The sequence below is a fragment of the Somniosus microcephalus genome, chromosome 21, assembly GCF_052327205.1.
Source record: "Somniosus microcephalus isolate GS21.2 chromosome 21, FLI_Smic_1.0, whole genome shotgun sequence".
NCBI classification, from domain to species: Eukaryota; Metazoa; Chordata; class Chondrichthyes; order Squaliformes; family Somniosidae; genus Somniosus; species Somniosus microcephalus.
In genome coordinates this window covers 79,224,426-79,246,913 of record NC_141007.1, presented here as the reverse complement: position 1 = coordinate 79,246,913, position 22,488 = coordinate 79,224,426, and the positions used below count along the sequence as shown (strand labels likewise).

Below are 22,488 nucleotides of genomic sequence, written 5' to 3'. Positions count from 1 at the left end.
CAGGAGGCTGGCGAGCAAGGCACTGAGGCGAGCACCAAGCACATGTCTAACAGGAGACACACATACTTTTGTTTGAAGAGCTTCACCTGTTTCAATGTCTACACACTGACACCAACAAAGCAATCGCATTGAAGGGTCACTAAAATCGACTAAAAATAGAATCTTACAGCACAGAACGAGGCTGTTCGGCCCATCGTGCCTGTGCCGGCTCTTTGAAAGAGCGAACAATTAGTCTTACTCCCCCTGTTCCTATAGCCCTACAACCTTTTCTTTATCAAGTATTGATCCAATTCCCTTCCAGGCAGTGCATTCCAGATCATAACTTGCTGCACCAAAAACATATTTTGCTTTTTCAGCAAACCACTTAAGCTGATGGTTGAGCGATATCACAATTCCTTTCCATCGCTTGCAAGACCGATGCACACAACAAAGGCAGCTCAGCAGCAAACCACACTGAATTACTGAGAGACACAGGGATATTATGGATCCTAATATCTTCACTGCATTAAAGCATTTATCAGAGGACTTCAGAAGGTGACTGAAGTCACATTCAAACAGTGCTGAATAAAGCGTCAACATTTCACTGGCAACAAACCGCTTTCTCAAAACAACTGAGAAAACAAGAACCTTTAAATTCCAAGGAAATCTGAATTCCCCCACACACCACCCCCTCACCCTCCACCCTCCACCCCCCGGGCTCCTCTGCACTGCAGTTAGAAAAACAAACAGGCCACAAACACTGCGAAGGATACATCGCGGTTGGACAAAAGGAATGGGTATTTGACTTCCCAGTAAATCATTTTCTGGCCGTTGTACTCCTGCTCGTAGAGCTCTGTAGAGTAAAAGAAAGAAAAGATTTACTGCTGACCGATTGATTCATCAGTTCCCCGAACATAATTACTCTGTGCTTCTGCCCATTTAATGCCACCTCCCCCCACCCACTCCCAATTCTCCAGAAGGGACTCACATTCCAGGGTGTGGGACCGCAGGCACCAGCTGCCCAGTGATCTCCCAACAGGGCATTATACACAGCAGGCCATTTCACTGACAGGAGCATCACAGGCCAGCCCAATTCAGTTCTCACCCAACGTCTACAGGGCAGGTACAGCAACCCCAGCTCAGTTTTCCCCTCAGACACTAAACAATCCCAGTACCCCTACCCTAGCCTTGATATCAGCTAACACGCAGAGCAGGGATGGAATCTGGGACCTCGCAAGCCTGTGGGGGGGGCGGGGGGGGGGGGGGGGGGGGGGGAGAGGCCACAACTTAAAATAACTCAATCCTTTTATAACACACTAGGAAGTTACAGAAAGACATTTCTACAAACTGCTTCTCATTAAAATGAATAGTTTGCAACAAGGACACTATAGGGAAGGGATGCATTCACCAAGAGTGCATTCTCCTGCTAAAATACAATGACTTAATTAAAACACCCCAAGCCCTCTAGAGTGCAAGGCCTCATCTAGTCAATGAAGGGCAACCATATTCTCATCAAAATTATTATGAGACTGTCCCATCAAACACTCCCAGGGCAGGTACAGCACGGGTTAGATACAGAGTAAAGCTCCCTCTACACTGTCCCATCAAACACTCCCAGGGCAGGTACAGCACGGGTTAGATGCAGAGTAAAGCTCCCTCTACACTGTCCCATCAAACACTCCCAGGGCAGGTACAGCACGGGTTAGATACAGAGTAAAGCTCCCTCTACACTGTCCCATCAAACACTCCCAGGGCAGGTACAGCACGGGTTAGATGCAGAGTAAAGCTCCCTCTACACTGTCCCATCAAACACTCCCAGGGCAGGTACAGCACGGGTTAGATACAGAGTAAAGCTCCCTCTACACTGTCCCATCAAACACTCCCAGGGCAGGTACAGCACGGGGTTAGATACAGAGTAAAGCTCCCTCTACACTGTCCCATCAAACACTCCCAGGGCAGGTACAGCACGGGTTAGATACAGAGTAAAGCTTCCTCTACACTGACCCATCAAACGCTCCCAGGGCAGGTACAGCACGGGTTAGATACAGAGTAAAACTCCCTCTACACTGTCCCATCAAACATTCCCAGGGCAGGTACAGCACGGGTTAGATACAGAGTAAAGCTCCCTCTACACTGTCCCATCAAACACTCCCAGGGCAGGTACAGCACGGGTTAGATACAGAGTAAAGCTCCCTCTACACTGTCCCATCAAACACTCCCAGAGCAGGTACAGCACGGGGTTAGATACAGAGTAAAGCTCCCTCTACACTGTCCCATCAAACACTCCCAGGGCAGGTACAGCACGGGTTAGACACAGAGTAATGCTCCCTCTACACTCTCCCATCAAACACTCCCAGAGCAGGTACAGCACGGGGTTAGATACAGAGTAAAGCTCCCTCTACACTGTCCCATCAAACACTCCCAGGGCAGGTACAGCACGGGTTAGATACAGAGTAAAGCTCCCTCTACACTGTCCCATCAAACACTCCCAGGGCAGGTACAGCACGGGTTAGATACAGAGGTAATATTTTTTTACTCTGTTTGAATCACGTGCTTTAATCCCAAACTCTCAAGAACAGTCCCAGTGCACAGTGTTGCGGTATGAGCAGCTTTGATCCATCGGTCTGCACCCTTTGGGAAGTGATCTGATTTCCCATTGACTTAAAACTCTTGTATCCAATAAGTTGAGGCTGGATTCAAAGCCAAGTCGGTGATGAATGGGCTAACTCAACATTAGCAAACTTAATTTTGGTCTTTAAGATTATGAAGGGGTTTGATAGGGTAGAGGTAGAGAAGATGTTTCCACTTGTGGGAGGGACCAGAACTAGAGGTCATCAATATAAGAGCGTCACTAATAAATCCAACAGGGAATTCAGGAGAAACTTCTTTCCCCAGAGAGTGGTTTGAATGTGGAACTCGCTACCAGGGAGTGGTGGAGGTTAATAGCAGAGATACATTTAAGGGGAAGCTGGATAAGTACATGAGGGAAGAGAGGAATCGAAGGATATGGTGATGGGGTGAGATGAGGAGGGGTGGGAGGAGGCTGGTGTGGAGCAGAAACACCCGCCCGGACCTGTGGGGCCCAATGACCCGATTCTGTGCTGTAAAACCGGTGTAAAAACATTGTTAGAAGTTCCCACATTACACATGACCCAATCTACTGGACTCAAACTAGCACAAAACGTCTCAGCTACTCTAGTGACAAGCAGACACGAGCTTAGGCAGAAATGAATGGTACCTGAAGGAGGTGTTCGGAGGGAGCCCACACTGCAAACAGCCCAGGCAAATAAATAAAGTACCAAAAACAAACACAGAAGAGATGGTAAACAGTTTTTTTAGTCCAAGAAATACTTTTTTTAAATCACTTTAATATGGTTCATTTTTTATCAACCTTCAGTTCATTAAATTAGATCATGGAATGGGAACATTGCCCAGAGGAGAAAGTCTCGACCTGAAATGAGTTATTGGACCTGGAGGAGTCTTAAGAAGCTCTGTATGACTGCAGTAGTACGGCGAGTGTGCGCGCGCACGAGTGTAAATCGATTCAGCGCTACACTGGGCCAGAGGAATGGGTGTCCCTCGGGCCACCAGTTACACTGGGCCAGAGGAACACGTGCCCCTCGGGTCACCAGTTACACTGGGCCAGAGGAACACGTGCCCCTCGGGTCACCAGTTACACTGGGCCAGAGGAACACGTGCCCCTCGGGTCACCAGTTACACTGGGCCAGAGGAACACGTGCCCCTCGGGTCACCAGTTACACTGGGCCAGAGGAACACGTGCCCCTCGGGTCACCAGTTACACTGGGCCAGAGGAACACGTGCCCCTCGGGTCACCAGTTACACTGGGCCAGAGGAACACGTGCCCCTCGGGTCACCAGTTACACTGGGCCAGAGGAACACGTGCCCCTCGGGTCACCAGTTACACTGGGCCAGAGGAACACGTGCCCCTCGGGTCACCAGTTACACTGGGCCAGAGGAACGGGTGCCCCTCGGGTCACAAGTTACACTGGGCCAGAGGAATGGGTGCCCCTCGGGTCACCAGCTACACTGGGCCAGAGGAACGGGTCAAGCATCACTCCAGGTTACCAGAGACCAGAACATCCAAAAAGCAGTTAACAGGCAGAAAATCCCAGCACTGTGTGACAGAATGCACAGGGTGGAACTTCCCAGCAGCTTCCTGGGCTGGCTGTTTTAAAACACACAAATAGTCCATCACGTAAAGACGACATGTTACACCCCCCAATCCCCGCCACACACCAGGGACGTCTTTAACATCACACAGAGCAAGTGGAAAGAAAACGATTGTGTAAAGACTCCCTGACCTGTAGATCAGCAAAGCTCACAGATGTAAGGCAGCTGTTTAAACAAAGAACTGCATCAAAACATTTCAGCTGGGAATTTCCTCGGAGTTGTTCCCACTCCGTCGCACTTCCGACAAACTTACGGTGGAGAAGCGGGACCAGTTCCAAGAAAATTGCCCGCCTTTGAAAATACCAAGCGATACATACTTGATCGGTTAGTGTCAGTGACTTCACACCTAGCAGTGTACAACAACAACAACTTGCATTTATATAGCGCCTTTAACGTAGTAAAACGTCCCAAGACGCTTCACAGGAGTGTTGTCAAACAAAATTTGACACATTAGGACAGGTGACCAAAAGCTTAGCCAAAGAGGTAGGTTTAAAGGAGCGTCTTAAAAGAGAGAGTGGTAGAGAGGCGGAGAGGTTTCGGGAGGGAATTCTAGAGCTTGGGCCCAGGCAGCTGAAGGCACGGCCACCAATGGTGGAGCGATTAAAATCGGGGATGTGCAAGAGGCCAGAATTGGAGGATCGTAGAGATCTCGGAGGGTTGTGTGGCTGGAGGAGATTACAGAGATAGGAAGGGGCGAGGATGAAAGGATTTGAAAACAAGGGTGAGAATTTTAAAATCAAGGTGCTGCTTAACTGGGAGCCGATGTAGGTCAGCGAGCACAGGGCTGATGGATGAACGGGACTTGATGTGAGTTAGGATACCGACAGCAGAGCTCTGGATGAGCTCCAGTTTATGGAGAGTTGAACGTGGGAGGCCAGCCAGGAGTGCGATGGAATAGTCAAGTCTAGGGGGTAACATGGATGAGGGTTTCAGCAGAATATGAGCTGAGGCAAGGGCAGAGACGGGCGATGTTACGGAGGTGGAAGTAGGCGGTCTTAGTGATGGCGCGGATAGGTGGAGAGTGTAGGCCACATAATTCACCAACTCACCATGCCTGTACCTCTCGACATTCATTCACTAGCTTTTGTTTATTATCCCTTCCTCATTTTTTCCTCTCCTGAAGGTGCTGACTCCCCTCTTGGGTACAGGTCCACAGGCACTAGCAGCTTTTGTACCTCATTCACATTCAAGCCTAGACAACGATTGTTGACGAGCTATTCATCCATGGGGGCATCACATCCTAACCCAATTCTGCCCTCATCCCTATTTCAATATAGTTCAGCAGGGATTAGTGGATAGCGATCAGGAGCAGGAATACTGATATTATTCCCCCTTTTATGGTCCAGGAACATGCAGTTGAAGAAATGTAGAAGTTTGCTGGTCACTGTAGGTCAGTATCACACAAGGTACCTAATGTTTTGAAGATGAGCTGTTAAGACAGTGACCTCTGTATTATACAGTAATCTCTTCAGTTCAAAGAAACAAGGCAAGCTGTCATTGAAACACCGCCTATACAGAAGAGACTGTGAACCAACCTTTCACATAACTATCCCATTGCTTCCTATACTCCAGGTCCATGTACACGTCCACAAACAACTCCGGACTGCAATCTGAAAAGGTTCCATAGATCTTATATTCATAAAGGCACGATTCCTGCAAAATAGAGAAACAAAATATTGGAAAAGTGTTGGGCCGTCCCCGCCGGGCCAGAAACTGGCACCGGGCCGTCCCCGCCGGGCCAGAAACTGGCACCGGGCCGTCCCCGCCGGGCCAGAAACTGGCACCGGGCCGTCCCCGCCGGGCCAGAAACTGGCACCGGGCCGTCCCCGCCGGGCCAGAAACTGGCACCGGGCCGTCCCCGCCGGGCCAGAAACTGGCACCGGGCCGTCCCCGCCGGGCCAGAAACTGGCACCGGGCCGTCCCCGCCGGGCCAGAAACTGGCACCGGGCCGTCCCCGCCGGGCCAGAAACTGGCACCGGGCCGTCCCCGCCGGGCCAGAAACTGGCACCGGGCCGTCCCCGCCGGGCCAGAAACTGGCACCGGGCCGTCCCCGCCGGGCCAGAAACTGGCACCTGCTTTAGATAAGGTCAGGTCATATCAACAGAACCACAGGGTGCAAGAGAGCTTTTTGTTAATCAACACTGGGCAATGACATTGGGTTAGCACCAGACAGACCTGCCATGATCACATATGCTTCATAGAGGTCACTGCACAGCCAAATGAAGCTTTACATCCACTATGATAAATTTGACCAAAACCACCTCATTCTGAGTATCTGCTATTTATTTTTCCCTGTAAAACATTCCTAGCAACTTATTACCCCTGGCAGGATCTGCCAGACTTTCTGCAGCCTCAATGCCAACAATCCTTCCACTTGCTGATCTGAAACACTTGTTTAATGGTTGGTTCTCGGCCGATACCAAATTGAAAACTGACTGCATTAGAGTGACATGTAGGAGAGGAAATGATGCCGATTGCTGCAGAGCCAATGGAGGGCATTTCAGGAGCCACGTTGACTGTCAGGGCATGGTACAATGCCAATCGGGAAACTTTCTCCCAACATTTTCAGCAGTTCTATCACAGAGATATTAGCTGGGGAAATCATTAACTTTCAAAGCACTTTGACCGTGCCTCCGCCGGAGGCGCCCCTTGTTTTCGGAGGAGTGCCTTTCTTCCATCGACTGAACTCTGTCCTGTGCCACGCCCCACCAAAGCTGACAGTTTGCCAATGGCTTGGACCAGCTTCTGGAATTCTCCAGCATTGCTACAGACTAACTGGTCTCACCGGATTCTCCCGCCAGCGTCCCTCCCCCTCTCTCGGGCTCCGACAAACAGCTCCACACAGTGTTAAGCTTAAGCTCCTGGTCTCTCCACAGCTGCTCACCGATGTGTGTCCAAGAGAGCCAGCTAACACACTTCATGTCTCTCTTGGCTGCTTGTTCCATTCCTATTGATCACAAATTGTCTCAATTTCCATTGCTGCCTGGCTTTCTCTAGTGTGCTCACAATTTAACTCCTCAATTCTTCGAACCATACAAGTTAACTGTGCAGCAGAAAACCAGTTACAGAAGGTCCTGCAAGAGGTCAATACAATCTGACAAATCCTCCAACTTCCTGCACTTCTCCAGCTTCTTCCCTGTTTAGTGTCTAAAGATCTGCTCCATAATAAGAGGAAAACTGAAGCCTCTGCGGATCGATTTAATTCAACGTATGCTCATCAAGGCAATACAGTAAATGCTGGAAAATTGAATATTCTCCACTCTAACTCCAAACCCTCCCAGGGCAGGTACAGCACGGGTTAGATACAGAGTAAAGCTCCCACTACACTGTCCCATCAAACCCTCCCAGGGCAGGTACAGCACGGGTTAGATACAGAGTAAAGCTCCCACTACACTGTCCCATCAAACACTCCCAGGGCAGGTACAGCACGGGTTAGATACAGAGTAAAGCTCCCTCCACACTGTCCCATCAAACACTCCCAGGGCAGGTACAGCACGGGGTTAGATACAGAGTAAAGCTCCCTCTACACTGTCCCATCAAACACTCCCAGGGCAGGTACAGCACGGGTTAGATACAGAGTAAAGCTCCCTCTACACTGCCCCATCAAACACTCCCAGGACAGTACAGCACGGGTTAGATACAGAGTAAAGCTCCCTCTACACTGTCCCATCAAACACTCCCAGGGCAGGTACAGCACGGGTTAGATACAGAGTAAAGCTCCCTCTACACTGTCCCATCAAACACTCCCAGGGCAGGTACAGCACGGGGTTAGATACAGAGTAAAGCTCCCTCTACACTGTCCCATCAAACACTCCCAGAGCACGGGTTAGATACAGAGTAAAGCTCCCTCTACACTGTCCCATCAAACATTCCCAAGGCAGGTACAGCACGGGATAGATACAGAGTAAAGCTCCCTCTACACTGTCCCATCAAACACTCCCAGGGCAGGTACAGCACGGGTTAGATACAGAGTAAAGCTCTCTCTACACTGTCCCATCAAACACTCCCAGGGCAGGTACAGCACGGGTTAGATACAGAGTAAAGCTCCCTCTACACTGTCCCATCAAACACTCCCAGGACAGGTACAGCACGGGTTAGATACAGAGTAAAGCTCTCTCTACACTGTCCCATCAAACACTCCCAGGACAGGTACAGCACGGGTTAGATACAGAGTAAAGCTCTCTCTACACTGTCCCATCAAACACTCCCAGGGCAGGTACAGCACGGGTTAGATACAGAGTAAAGCTCCCTCTACACTGTCCCATCAAACACTCCCAGGACAGTACAGCACGGGTTAGATACAGAGTAAATCAGTCCTGGGACATCGCCACAATGGCTCCCACTTTGGTCTCTGTACAAGATCATCAACCCGCCACCAAATTATTACTGCCAGAGCACTCACTGGGAACTGGGTGAGACTGCCGTAGACATCTTATGCAGGAGCCTTAAAACTAGGAGAGGGAGATTGTCATCCCGTCAGGCAGTGACAAGGATTAACGAGAGGCACGATCGAAGCTGTTAAACAAGTGAAAAAAGTCCATAACCTGCAGAGGTATCCTGTGCAGACTGAGGCTGTAATTATAGGCTGTATGGATTACACAAAGATATCTCTCTTCGGCAGCCCCTCGGAACCGAGGATGACTTGTTTCCACACTAAAAATGAGTTCTCAGGTGACTGATGAGTCCAATGCAGGACCTACAGAGTCTGTCACAGGTGGTGCAGACGGTGGTTGAAGGGGCGAGTGGGTGGGGTGCTTGGGTTGACGTGCGCTCCTTGTGCTCCTTCCACTTGACTTCCGCTTGCTCCCGGCGAAGAGACTCGAGGTGTTCGGCGCCTTCCCGGATGCTTCTCCTCCACTTTGTACGGTCTTGGGCCAGGGATTCCCAGGTGTCAGTGGGGATGTTGCACTTTTTCAAGGAGGCTTTGAGGGTGTCCTTGAAGCGTTTCCTCTGCCCACCTGGGGCTCTCTTGCCGTGCCGGAGCTCCGAGTAGAGCGCTTGTTTTGGGAGTCTCGTATTGGGCATGCGGACAATGTGACCCGTCCATCGGAGCTGATCGAGCGTGGTCAAAGCTTCGATGCTGGGGATGTTGGCCTGAGTGAGAACACCTGTATGCTTCCTGTATGCTTCAGAGACATGAACCATGTACAGCAGACACCTCAAAGCACTGGAGAGGTACCACCAACACTGCCTTCGCAAGATCCTTCAATTCCATTGGCAGGATAGGCGCACCAAACAAAGATATAATAAAGGCCAAAGGACTGCTTCTGGGTCGAAGTACAAGTCAATGTTCAAAATATCAAACAAAAATATTACTTAGTTACAAGAAATGTCAAACAACAACAAACTAGTAAAATGTCCCAAGGCGCTTCACAGGAGCGATTATCAAACAAAATTTGACACCGAGCCACATAAGGAGATATTAGGACAGGTGACCAAAAGCTTAGTCAAAGAGGTTGGTTTTAAGGAGTGTCTTAAAGGAGGAAAGAGAGGCGGAGAGGTTTAGGGAGGGAATTCCAGAGCTTGGGCCCAGGCAACTGAAGGCACGGCCACCAATGGCGGAGCGATTAAAATCGGGGAATGCTCAAGAGGCCAGAATTGGAGGAGCGCAGAGATCTCAGAGGGTGTAGGGCTGGAGGAGGTGACAGAGCTGGGGAGGGGCGAGGCCATGGAAGGACTTGGAAACAAGGATGAGAATTTTAAAATCGAGGCGTTGCCGGACCGGAAGCCAGTGTCGGTCAGCGAGCACAGGGTGTTGGGCGAACGGGACTCGGTGCGAGTTAGGACACGGGCAGCCAGTGTCAGTCAGCAAGCACAGGGTGTTGGGCGAACGGGACTGGGTGCGAGTTAGGGCACGGGCAGCCAGTGTCGGTCAGCGAGCACAGGGTGTTGGGCGAACGGGATTCGGTGCGAGTTAGGACACGGGCAGCCAGTGTCGGTCAGGAAGCACAGGGTGTTGGGCGAACGGGACTCGGTGCGAGTTAGGACACGGGCAGCCAGTGTCGGTCAGCAAGCACAGGGTGTTGGGCGAACGGGACTGGGTGCGAGTTAGGACACGGGCAGCCAGTGTCAGTCAGCGAGCACAGGGTGTTGGGCGAACGTGACTGGGTGCGAGTTAGGACACGGGCAGCCAGTGTCGGTCAGCGAGCACAGGGTGTTGGGCGAACTGGACTCGGTGCGAGTTAGGACACGGGCAGCCAGTGTCGGTCAGCGAGCACAGGGTGTTGGGCGAACGGGACTGGGTGCGAGTTAGGACACGGGCAGCCAGTGTCGGTCAGCAAGCACAGGGTGTTGGGCGAACGGGACTGGGTGCGAGTTAGGACACGGGCAGCCAGTGTCGGTCAGCGAGCACAGGGTGTTGGGCGAACGGGATTCGGTGCGAGTTAGGACACGGGCAGCCAGTGTCGGTCAGGAAGCACAGGGTGTTGGGCGAACGGGACTCGGTGCGAGTTAGGACACGGGCAGCCAGTGTCGGTCAGCAAGCACAGGGTGTTGGGCGAACGGGACTGGGTGCGAGTTAGGACACGGGCAGCCAGCGTCAGTCAGCGAGCACAGGGTGTTGGGCGAACGTGACTGGGTGCGAGTTAGGACACGGGCAGCCAGTGTCGGTCAGCGAGCACAGGGTGTTGGGCGAACGGGACTGGGTGCGAGTTAGGACACGGGCAGCCAGTGTCGGTCAGCGAGCAGAGGGTGTTGGGCGAACGGGACTCGGTGCGAGTTAGGACACGGGCAGCCAGTGTCGGTCAGCGAGCACAGGGTGTTGGGCGAACGGGACTCGGTGCGAGTTAGGACACGGGCAGCCAGTGTCGATCAGCGAGCACAGGGTGTTGGGCAAACGGGACTGGGTGCGAGTTAGGACAAGGGCAGCCAGTGTCGGTCAGCGAGCACAGGGGGTGATGGGTGAACGGGACTGGGTGTGAGTTAGGACACGGGGCAGTGAGCACAGGGGGTGATGGGTGAGCGGGACTGGGTGTGAGTTAGGACACAGGGCAGTGAGTACGGGGGGTGATGGGTGAACGGGACTGGGTGTGAGTTAGGACATGGGGCAGTGAGCACAGGGGGTGATGGGTGAACGGGACTGGGTGTACGGGACTGGGTGAGAGTTAGGACACGGGGCAGTGAGCACAGGGGGTGATGGGTGAACGGGACTGGGTGTGAGTTAGGACACGGGGCAGTGAGCACAGGGGGTGATGGGTGAACAGGACTGGGTGTGAGTTAGGACACGGGGCAGTGAGCACAGGGGGTGATGGGTGAACGGGACTGGGTGTGAGTTAGGACACGGGGCAGTGAACACAGGGGGTGATGGGTGAACGGGACTGGGTGTGAGTTAGGACACGGGGCAGTGAGCACAGGGGGTGATGGGTGAACGGGACTGGGTGTGAGTTAGGACACGGGACTGGGTGTGAGTTAGGACACGGGGCAGTGAGCACAGGGGTGATGGGTGAACGGGACTGGGAGTGAGTTAGGACACGGGGCAGTGAGCACAGGGGGTGATGGGTGAACGGGACTGGGTATGAGTTGGGACACAGGGCAGGGAGCACGGGGTGATGGGTGAACGGGACTGGGTGTGAGTTAGGACACGGGGCAGTGAGCACAGGGGGTGATGGGTGAACGGGACTGGGTGTGAGTTAGGATACGGGGCAGTGAGCACAGGGGGTGATGGGTGAACGGGACTGGGTATGAGTTGGGACACAGGGCAGGGAGCACGGGGTGATGGGTGAACGGGACTGGGTGTGAGTTAGGACACGGGGCAGTGAGCACAGGGGGTGATGGGTGAACGGGACTCGGTGCGAGTTAGGACACGGGGCAGTGAGCACAGGGGGTGATGGGTGAACGGGACTGGGTGTGAGTTAGGACACGGGGCAGTGAGCACAGGGGGTGATGGGTGAACGGGACTGGGTGTGAATTAGGACACGGGGCAGTAAGCACAGGGGGTGATGGGTGAACGGGACTGGGTGTGAGTTAGGACACGGGGCAGTGAGCACAGAGGGTGATGGGTGAACGGGACTGGGTGTGAGTTAGGACACGGGGCAGTGAGCACAGGGGGTGATGGGTGAACGGGACTGGGTGCGAGTTAGGACACGGGGCAGTGAGCACAGGGGGTGACGGGTGAACGGGACTGGGTGTGAGTTAGGACACGGGGCAGTGAGCACAGGGGGTGATGGGTAAACAGGACTGGGTGTGAGTTAGGACACGGGGCAGTGAGCACAGGGGGTGATGGGTGAACGGGACTGGGTGTGAGTTAGGACACGGGGCTGTGAGCACAGGGGGTGATGGGTGAACGGGACCGGGTGTGAGTTAGGACACGGGGCAGTGAGCACAGGGGGGATGGGTGAACGGGACCGGGTGTGAGTTAGGACACGGGGCAGTGAGCACGGGGTGATGGGTGAACGGGACTGCGTGTGAGTTAGGACAGGGTGCAGTGAGCACAGGGGTGATGGGTGAACAGGACTGGGTGTGAGTTAGGACACGGGGCAGTGAGCACAGGGGGTGATGGGTGAACGGGACTGGGTGTGAGTTAGGACACGGGGCAGCGAGCACAGAGGGTGATGGGTGAACGGGACTGGGTGTGAGTTAGGACACGGGGCAGTGAGCACAGGGGGTGATGGGTGAACAGGACTGGGTGTGAGTTAGGACACGGGGCAGTGAGCACAGGGGGTGATGGGTGAACGGGACTGGGTGTGAGTTAGGACACGGGGCAGTGAGCACAGGGGGGGATGGGTGAACGGGACTGGGTGTGAGTTAGGACACGGGGCAGCGAGCACAGGGGGTGATGGGTGAACGGGACTGGGTGTGAGTTAGGACACGGGGCAGTGAGCACAGGGGGTGATGGGTGAACGGGACTCGATGTGAGTTAGGACACGGGGCAGTGAGCACAGGGGGTGATGGGTGAACGGGACTCGGTGTGAGTTAGGACACGGGGCAGTGAGCACAGAGGGTGATGGGTGAACGGGACTGGGTGTGAGTTAGGACACGGGGCAGTGAGCACAGGGGGTGATGGGTGAATGGCACTGGGTGCGAGTTGGGACATGGGGCAGTGAGCACAGGGGGTGATGGGTGTACGGGACTGGGTGTGAGTTAGGACACGGGGCAGTGAGCACAGGGGGTGATGGGTGAACGGGACTGGGTGTGAGTTAGGACACGGGGCAGTGAGTACAGGGGGTGATGGGTGAACGGGACTGGGTGTGAGTTAGGACACGGGGCAGTGAGCACAGGGGGTGATGGGTGAACGGGACTGGGTGTGAGTTAGGACACGGGGCAGTGAGCACAGGGGGTGATGGGTGAACGGGACTGGGTGCGAGTTAGGACACGGGGCAGTGAGCACGGGGGGTGATGGGTGAACGGGACTGGGTGTGAGTTAGGACACGGGGCAGTGAGCACAGGGGGTGATGGGTGAACGGGACTGGGTGTGAGTTAGGACACGGGGCAGTGAGCACAGGGGTGATGGGTGAACGGGACTGGATGTGAGTTAGGACACGGGGCAGTGAGCACAGGGGGTGATGGGTGAACGGGACTCGGTGTGAGTTAGGACACGGGGCAGTGAGCACAGGGGGTGATGGGTGAACGGGACTGGGTGTGAGTTAGGACACGGGGCAGTGAGCACAGGGGGTGATGGGTGAACGGGACTGGGTGTGAGTTAGGACACGGGGCAGTGAGCACAGGGGGCGATGGGTGAACGGGACTGGGTGTGAGTTAGGACACGGGGCAGTGAGCACAGGGGGTGATGGGTGAACGGGACTGGATGTGAGTTAGGACACGGGGCAGTGAGCACAGGGGGTGATGGGTGAACGGGACTCGGTGTGAGTTAGGACACGGGGCAGTGAGCACAGGGGGTGATGGGTGAACGGGACTAGGTGTGAGTTAGGACACGGGGCAGTGAGCACAGGGGGTGATGGGTGAACGGGACTGGGTGCGAGTTAGGACACGGGGCAGTGAGCACAGGGGGTGATGGGTGAACGGGACTGGGTGCGAGTTAGGACACGGGGCAGTGAGCACAGGGGGTGATGGGTGAACGGGACTCGGTGTGAGTTAGGACACGGGGCAGTGAGCACAGGGGGTGATGGGTGAACGGGACTGGGTGTCAGTTAGGACACGGGGCAGTGAGCACAGGGGGTGATGGGTGAACGGGACTGGGTGCGAGTTAGGACACGGGGCAGTGAGCACAGGGGGTGATGGGTGAACGGGACTGGGTGAGAGTTAGGACACGGGGCAGTGAGCACAGGGGGTGATGGGTGAACGGGACTGGGTGTGAGTTAGGACACGGGGCAGTGAGCACAGGGGGTGATGGGTGAACGGGACTGGGTGTGAGTTAGGACACGGGGCAGTGAGCACAGGGGGTGATGGGTGAACGGGACTGGGTGTGAGTTAGGACACGGGGCAGTGAGCACAGAGGGTGATGGGTGAACGGGACTGGGTGTGAGTTAGGACACGGGGCAGTGAGCACAGGGGGTGATGGGTGAACGGGACTGGGTGTGAGTTAGGACACGGGGCAGTGAGCACAGAGGGTGTCGGGTGAACGGGACTGGGTGTGAGTTAGGACACGGGGCAGTGAGCACAGGGGGTGATGGGTGAACAGGACTGGGTGTGAGTTAGGACTCGGGGCAGTGAGCACAGGGGGTGATGGGTGAACGGGACTGGGTGTGAGTTAGGACACGGGGCAGTGAGCACAGGGGGTGATGGGTGAACGGGACTGGGTGTGAGTTAGGACACGGGGCAGTGAGCACAGGGGGTGATGGGTGAACGGGACTGGGTGTGAGTTAGGACACGGGGGCAGCGAGCACAGGGGGTGATGGGTGAACGGGACTGGGTGTGAGTTAGGACACGGGGCTGTGAGCACAGGGGGTGATGGGTGAACGGGACCGGGTGTGAGTTAGGACACGGGGCAGTGAGCACAGGGGGGATGGGTGAACGGGACCGGGTGTGAGTTAGGACACGGGGCAGTGAGCACGGGGTGATGGGTGAACGGGACTGCGTGTGAGTTAGGACAGGGTGCAGTGAGCACAGGGGTGATGGGTGAACAGGACTGGGTGTGAGTTAGGACACGGGGCAGCGAGCACAGAGGGTGATGGGTGAACGGGACTGGGTGTGAGTTAGGACACGGGGCAGTGAGCACAGGGGGTGATGGGTGAACAGGACTGGGTGTGAGTTAGGACACGGGGCAGTGAGCACAGGGGGTGATGGGTGAACGGGACTGGGTGTGAGTTAGGACACGGGGCAGTGAGCACAGGGGGGGATGGGTGAACGGGACTGGGTGTGAGTTAGGACACGGGGCAGTGAGCACAGGGGGTGATGGGTGAACGGGACTCGATGTGAGTTAGGACACGGGGCAGTGAGCACAGGGGGTGATGGGTGAACGGGACTCGGTGTGAGTTAGGACACGGGGCAGTGAGCACAGAGGGTGATGGGTGAACGGGACTGGGTGTGAGTTAGGACACGGGGCAGTGAGCACAGGGGGTGATGGGTGAATGGCACTGGGTGCGAGTTGGGACATGGGGCAGTGAGCACAGGGGGTGATGGGTGTACGGGACTGGGTGTGAGTTAGGACACGGGGCAGTGAGCACAGGGGGTGATGGGTGAACGGGACTGGGTGTGAGTTAGGACACGGGGCAGTGAGTACAGGGGGTGATGGGTGAACGGGACTGGGTGTGAGTTAGGACACGGGGCAGTGAGCACGGGGGGTGATGGGTGAACGGGACTGGGTGTGAGTTAGGACACGGGGCAGTGAGCACGGGGGGTGATGGGTGAACGGGACTGGGTGTGAGTTAGGACACGGGGCAGTGAGCACAGGGGGTGATGGGTGAACGGGACTGGGTGTGAGTTAGGACACGGGGCAGTGAGCACAGGGGTGATGGGTGAACGGGACTGGATGTGAGTTAGGACACGGGGCAGTGAGCACAGGGGGTGATGGGGTGAACGGGACTCGGTGTGAGTTAGGACACGGGGCAGTGAGCACAGGGGGTGATGGGTGAACGGGACTGGGTGTGAGTTAGGACACGGGGCAGTGAGCACAGGGGGTGATGGGTGAACGGGACTGGGTGTGAGTTAGGACACGGGGCAGTGAGCACAGGGGGTGATGGGTGAACGGGACTGGATGTGAGTTAGGACACGGGGCAGTGAGCACAGGGGGTGATGGGTGAACGGGACTCGGTGTGAGTTAGGACACGGGGCAGTGAGCACAGGGGGTGATGGGTGAACGGGACTGGGTGTGAGTTAGGACACGGGGCAGTGAGCACAGGGGGTGATGGGTGAACGGGACTGGGTGCGAGTTAGGACACGGGGCAGTGAGCACAGGGGGTGATGGGTGAACGGGACTGGGTGCGAGTTAGGACACGGGGCAGTGAGCACAGGGGGTGATGGGTGAACGGGACTCGGTGTGAGTTAGGACACGGGGCAGTGAGCACAGAGGGTGATGGGTGAACGGGACTGGGTGTGAGTTAGGACACGGGGCAGTGAGTACAGGGGGTGATGGGTGAACGGGACTGGGTGTGAGTTAGGACACGGGGCAGTGAGCACAGGGGGTGATGGGTGAACGGGACTGGGTGTGAGTTAGGACACGGGGCAGTGAGCACAGGGGGTGATGGGTGAACGGGACTGGGTGTGAGTTAGGACACGGGGCAGTGAGCACAGGGCGTGATGGGTGAACGGGACTGGGTGTGAGTTAGGACACGGGGCAGTGAGCACAGGGGGCGATGGGTGAATGGGACTGGGTGTGAGTTAGGACACGGGGCAGTGAGCACAGTGGGTGATGGGTGACCGGGACTGGGTGTGAGTTAGGACACGGGTCAGTGAGCACAGGGGGTGATGGGTGAACGAGACTCGGTGTGAGTTAGGACACGGGTCAGTGAGCACAGGGGGTGATGGGTGAACGGGACTGGGTGTGAGTTAGGACACGGGTCAGTGAGCACAGGGGGTGATGGGTGAACGGGACTCGGTGTGAGTTAGGACACGGGGCAGTGAGCACAGGGGGTGATGGGTGAACGGGACTGGGTGTGAGTTAGGACACGGGGCAGTGAGCACAGGGGGTGATGGGTGAACGGGACTGGGTGTGAGTTAGGACACGGGTCAGTGAGCACAGGGGGTGATGGGTGAACGGGACTGGGTGTGAGTTAGGACACGGGGCAGTGAGCACAGGGGGTGATGGGTGAACAGGACTGGGTGTGAGTTAGGACACGGGGCAGTGAGCACAGGGGGTGATGGGTGAACGGGACTGGGTGTGAGTTAGGACACGGCGCAGTGAGCACAGGGGGTGATGGGTGAACGGGACTGGGTGTGAGTTAGGACACGGGGCAGTGAACACGGGGTGATGGGTGAACGGGACTGGGTGTGAGTTAGGACACGGCGCAGTGAGCACAGGGGGTGATGGGTGAACGGGACTGGGTGTGAGTTAGGACACGGGGCAGTGAACACGGGGTGATGGGCGAACGGGACTGGGTGTGAGTTAGGACACGGGGCAGTGAGCACAGGGGGTGATGGGTGAACGGGACTGGGTGCGAGTTAGGACACGGGGCAGTGATCACAGGGGGTGATGGGTGAACGGGACTGGGTGCGAGTTAGGACACGGGGCAGTGAGCACAGGGGGTGATGGTGTGAACGGGACTGGGTGTGAGTTAGGACACGGGGCAGTGAGCACAGGGGGTGATGGGTGAACGGGACTGGGTGCGAGTTAGGACACGGGGCAGTGAGCACAGGGGGCGATGGGTGAACGGGACTGGGTGTGAGTTAGGACACGGGGCAGTGAGCACAGGGGGCGATGGGTGAACGGGACTGGGTGTGAGTTAGGACACGGGTCAGTGAGCACAGGGGGTGATGGGTGAACGGGACTGGGTGCGAGTTAGGACACGGGGCCGTGAGCACAGGGGGTGATGGGTGAACGGGACTGGGTGTGAGTTAGGACACGGGGCAGTGAGCACAGGGGGTGATGGGTGAACGGGACTGGATGTGAGTTAGGACACGGGGCAGTGAGCACAGGGGGTGATGGGTGAACGGGACTCGGTGTGAGTTAGGACACGGGGCAGTGAGCACAGGGGGTGATGGGTGAACGGGACTGGGTGTGAGTTAGGACACGGGGCAGTGAGCACAGGGGGTGATGGGTGAACGGGACTGGGTGCGAGTTAGGACACGGGGCAGTGAGCACAGGGGGTGATGGGTGAACGGGACTGGGTGCGAGTTAGGACACGGGGCAGTGAGCACAGGGGGTGATGGGTGAACGGGACTCGGTGTGAGTTAGGACACGGGGCAGTGAGCACAGGGGGTGATGGGTGAACGGGACTGGGTGTCAGTTAGGACACGGGGCAGTGAGCACAGGGGCTGATGGGTGAACGGGACTGGGTGCGAGTTAGGACACGGGGCAGTGAGCACAGGGGGTGATGGGTGAACGGGACTGGGTGAGAGTTAGGACACGGGGCAGTGAGCACAGGGGGTGATGGGTGAACGGGACTGGGTGTGAGTTAGGACACGGGGCAGTGAGCACAGGGGGTGATGGGTGAACGGGACTGGGTGTGAGTTAGGACACGGGGCAGTGAGCACAGGGGGTGATGGGTGAACGGGACTGGGTGTGAGTTAGGACACGGGGCAGTGAGCACAGAGGGTGATGGGTGAACGGGACTGGGTGTGAGTTAGGACACGGGGCAGTGAGCACAGGGGGTGATGGGTGAACGGGACTGGGTGTGAGTTAGGACACGGGGCAGTGAGCACAGAGGGTGATGGGTGAACGGGACTGGGTGTGAGTTAGGACACGGGGCAGTGAGTACAGGGGGTGATGGGTGAACGGGACTGGGTGTGAGTTAGGACACGGGGCAGTGAGCACAGGGGGTGATGGGTGAACGGGACTGGGTGTGAGTTAGGACACGGGGCAGTGAGCACAGGGGGTGATGGGTGAACGGGACTGGGTGTGAGTTAGGACACGGGGCAGTGAGCACAGGGCGTGATGGGTGAACGGGACTGGGTGTGAGTTAGGACACGGGGCAGTGAGCACAGGGGGCGATGGGTGAATGGGACTGGGTGTGAGTTAGGACACGGGGCAGTGAGCACAGTGGGTGATGGGTGACCGGGACTGGGTGTGAGTTAGGACACGGGTCAGTGAGCACAGGGGGTGATGGGTGAACGGGACTCGGTGTGAGTTAGGACACGGGTCAGTGAGCACAGGGGGTGATGGGTGAACGGGACTGGGTGTGAGTTAGGACACGGGTCAGTGAGCACAGGGGGTGATGGGTGAACGGGACTCGGTGTGAGTTAGGACACGGGGCAGTGAGCACAGGGGGTGATGGGTGAACGGGACTGGGTGTGAGTTAGGACACGGGGCAGTGAGCACAGGGGGTGATGGGTGAACGGGACTGGGTGTGAGTTAGGACACGGGTCAGTGAGCACAGGGGGTGATGGGTGAACGGGACTGGGTGTGAGTTAGGACACGGGGCAGTGAGCACAGGGGGTGATGGGTGAACAGGACTGGGTGTGAGTTAGGACACGGGGCAGTGAGCACAGGGGGTGATGGGTGAACGGGACTGGGTGTGAGTTAGGACACGGGGCAGTGAGCACAGGGGGTGATGGGTGAACGGGACTGGGTGTGAGTTAGGACACGGGGCAGTGAGCACAGGGGGTGATGGGTGAACGGGACTCGGTGTGAGTTAGGACACGGGGCAGTGAGCACAGGGGGTGATGGGTGAACGGGACTGGGTGAGAGTTAGGACACGGGGCAGTGAGCACAGGGGGTGATGGGTGAACGGGACTGGGTGTGAGTTAGGACACGGGGCAGTGAGCACAGGGGGTGATGGGTGAACGTGACTGGGTGTGAGTTAGGACACGGGGCAGTGAGCACAGGGGGTGATGGGTGAACGGGACTGGGTGTGAGTTAGGACACGGGGCAGTGAGCACAGAGGGTGATGGGTGAACGGGACTGGGTGTGAGTTAGGACACGGGGCAGTGAGCACAGGGGGTGATGGGTGAACGGGACTGGGTGTGAGTTAGGACACGGGGCAGTGAGCACAGAGGGTGATGGGTGAACGGGACTGGGTGTGAGTTAGGACACGGGGCAGTGAGTACAGGGGGTGATGGGTGAACGGGACTGGGTGTGAGTTAGGACACGGGGCAGTGAGCACAGGGGGTGATGGGTGAACGGGACTGGGTGTGAGTTAGGACACGGGGCAGTGAGCACAGGGGGTGATGGGTGAACGGGACTGGGTGTGAGTTAGGACACGGGGCAGTGAGCACAGGGCGTGATGGGTGAACGGGACTGGGTGTGAGTTAGGACACGGGGCAGTGAGCACAGGGGGCGATGGGTGAATGGGACTGGGTGTGAGTTAGGACACGGGGCAGTGAGCACAGTGGGTGATGGGTGACCGGGACTGGGTGTGAGTTAGGACACGGGTCAGTGAGCACAGGGGGTGATGGGTGAACGGGACTCGGTGTGAGTTAGGACACGGGTCAGTGAGCACAGGGGGTGATGGGTGAACGGGACTGGGTGTGAGTTAGGACACGGGTCAGTGAGCACAGGGGGTGATGGGTGAACGGGACTCGGTGTGAGTTAGGACACGGGGCAGTGAGCACAGGGGGTGATGGGTGAACGGGACTGGGTGTGAGTTAGGACACGGGGCAGTGAGCACAGGGGGTGATGGGTGAACGGGACTGGGTGTGAGTTAGGACACGGGTCAGTGAGCACAGGGGGTGATGGGTGAACGGGACTGGGTGTGAGTTAGGACACGGGGCAGTGAGCACAGGGGGTGATGGGTGAACAGGACTGGGTGTGAGTTAGGACACGGGGCAGTGAGCACAGGGGGTGATGGGTGAACGGGACTGGGTGTGAGTTAGGACACGGGGCAGTGAACACGGGGTGATGGGTGAACGGGACTGGGTGTGAGTTAGGACACGGCGCAGTGAGCACAGGGGGTGATGGGTGAACGGGACTGGGTGTGAGTTAGGACACGGGGCAGTGAACACGGGGTGATGGGCGAACGGGACTGGGTGTGAGTTAGGACACGGGGCAGTGAGCACAGGGGGTGATGGGTGAACGGGACTAGGTGTGAGTTAGGACACGGGGCAGTGAGCACAGGGGGTGATGGGTGAACGGGACTGGGTGCGAGTTAGGACACGGGGCAGTGAGCACAGGGGGTGATGGGTGAACGGGACTGGGTGTGAGTTAGGACACGGGGCAGTGAGCACAGGGGGTGATGGGTGAACGGGACTGGGTGCGAGTTAGGACACGGGGCAGTGAGCACAGGGGGTGATGGGTGAACGGGACTGGGTGTGAGTTAGGACACGGGGCAGTGAGCACAGGGGGTGATGGGTGAACGGGACTGGGTGTGAGTTAGGACACGGGGCAGTGAGCACAGGGGGTGATGGGTGAACGGGACTGGGTGGGAGTTAGGACACGGGTCATTGAGCACAGGGGGTGATGGGTGAACGGGACTGGGTGTGAGTTAGGACACGGGTCAGTGAGCACAGGGGGTGATGGGTGAACGGGACTCGGTGTGAGTTAGGACACGGGGCAGTGAGCACAGGGGGTGATGGGTGAACGGGACTGGGTGTGAGTTAGGACACGGGGCAGTGAGCACAGGGGGTGATGGGTGAACGGGACTGGGTGTGAGTTAGGACACGGGTCAGTGAGCACAGGGGGTGATGGGTGAACGGGACTGGGTGTGAGTTAGGACACGGGGCAGTGAGCACAGGGGGTGATGGGTGAACAGGACTGGGTGTGAGTTAGGACACGGGGCAGTGAGCACAGGGGGTGATGGGTGAACGGGACTGGGTGTGAGTTAGGACACGGGGCAGTGAGCACAGGGGGTGATGGGTGAACGGGACTGGGTGTGAGTTAGGACACGGGGCAGTGAGCACAGGGGGTGATGGGTGAACGGGACTCGGTGTGAGTTAGGACACGGGGCAGTGAGCACAGGGGGTGATGGGTGAACGGGACTGGGTGAGAGTTAGGACACGGGGCAGTGAGCACAGGGGGTGATGGGTGAACGGGACTGGGTGTGAGTTAGGACACGGGGCAGTGAGCACAGGGGGTGATGGGTGAACGGGACTGGGTGTGAGTTAGGACACGGGGCAGTGAGCACAGGGGGTGATGGGTGAACGGGACTGGGTGTGAGTTAGGACACGGGGCAGTGAGCACAGAGGGTGATGGGTGAACGGGACTGGGTGTGAGTTAGGACACGGGGCAGTGAGCACAGGGGGTGATGGGTGAACGGGACTGGGTGTGAGTTAGGACACGGGGCAGTGAGCACAGAGGGTGATGGGTGAACGGGACTGGGTGTGAGTTAGGACACGGGGCAGTGAGCACAGGGGGTGATGGGTGAACGGGACTGGGTGTGAGTTAGGACACGG

At 57.0% G+C, this 22,488-nt stretch overlaps 1 protein-coding gene across 1 annotated transcript in view; it reads right to left on the bottom strand.

Annotated features, from left to right (window-relative positions):
• pctp (phosphatidylcholine transfer protein) overlaps positions 1-22,488 on the bottom strand; it is a 56,408-nt gene that overhangs the window by 31,883 nt on the left and 2,037 nt on the right. Inside the window, exons 2-3 of the mRNA XM_085964025.1 lie at positions 5,706-5,823; positions 753-832 (exon numbers count right to left, since the gene is read on the bottom strand). Coding sequence (XP_085820151.1) covers positions 753-832; positions 5,706-5,823 — 198 coding nt within the window. The remainder of the gene's footprint in view (positions 1-752; positions 833-5,705; positions 5,824-22,488) is intronic.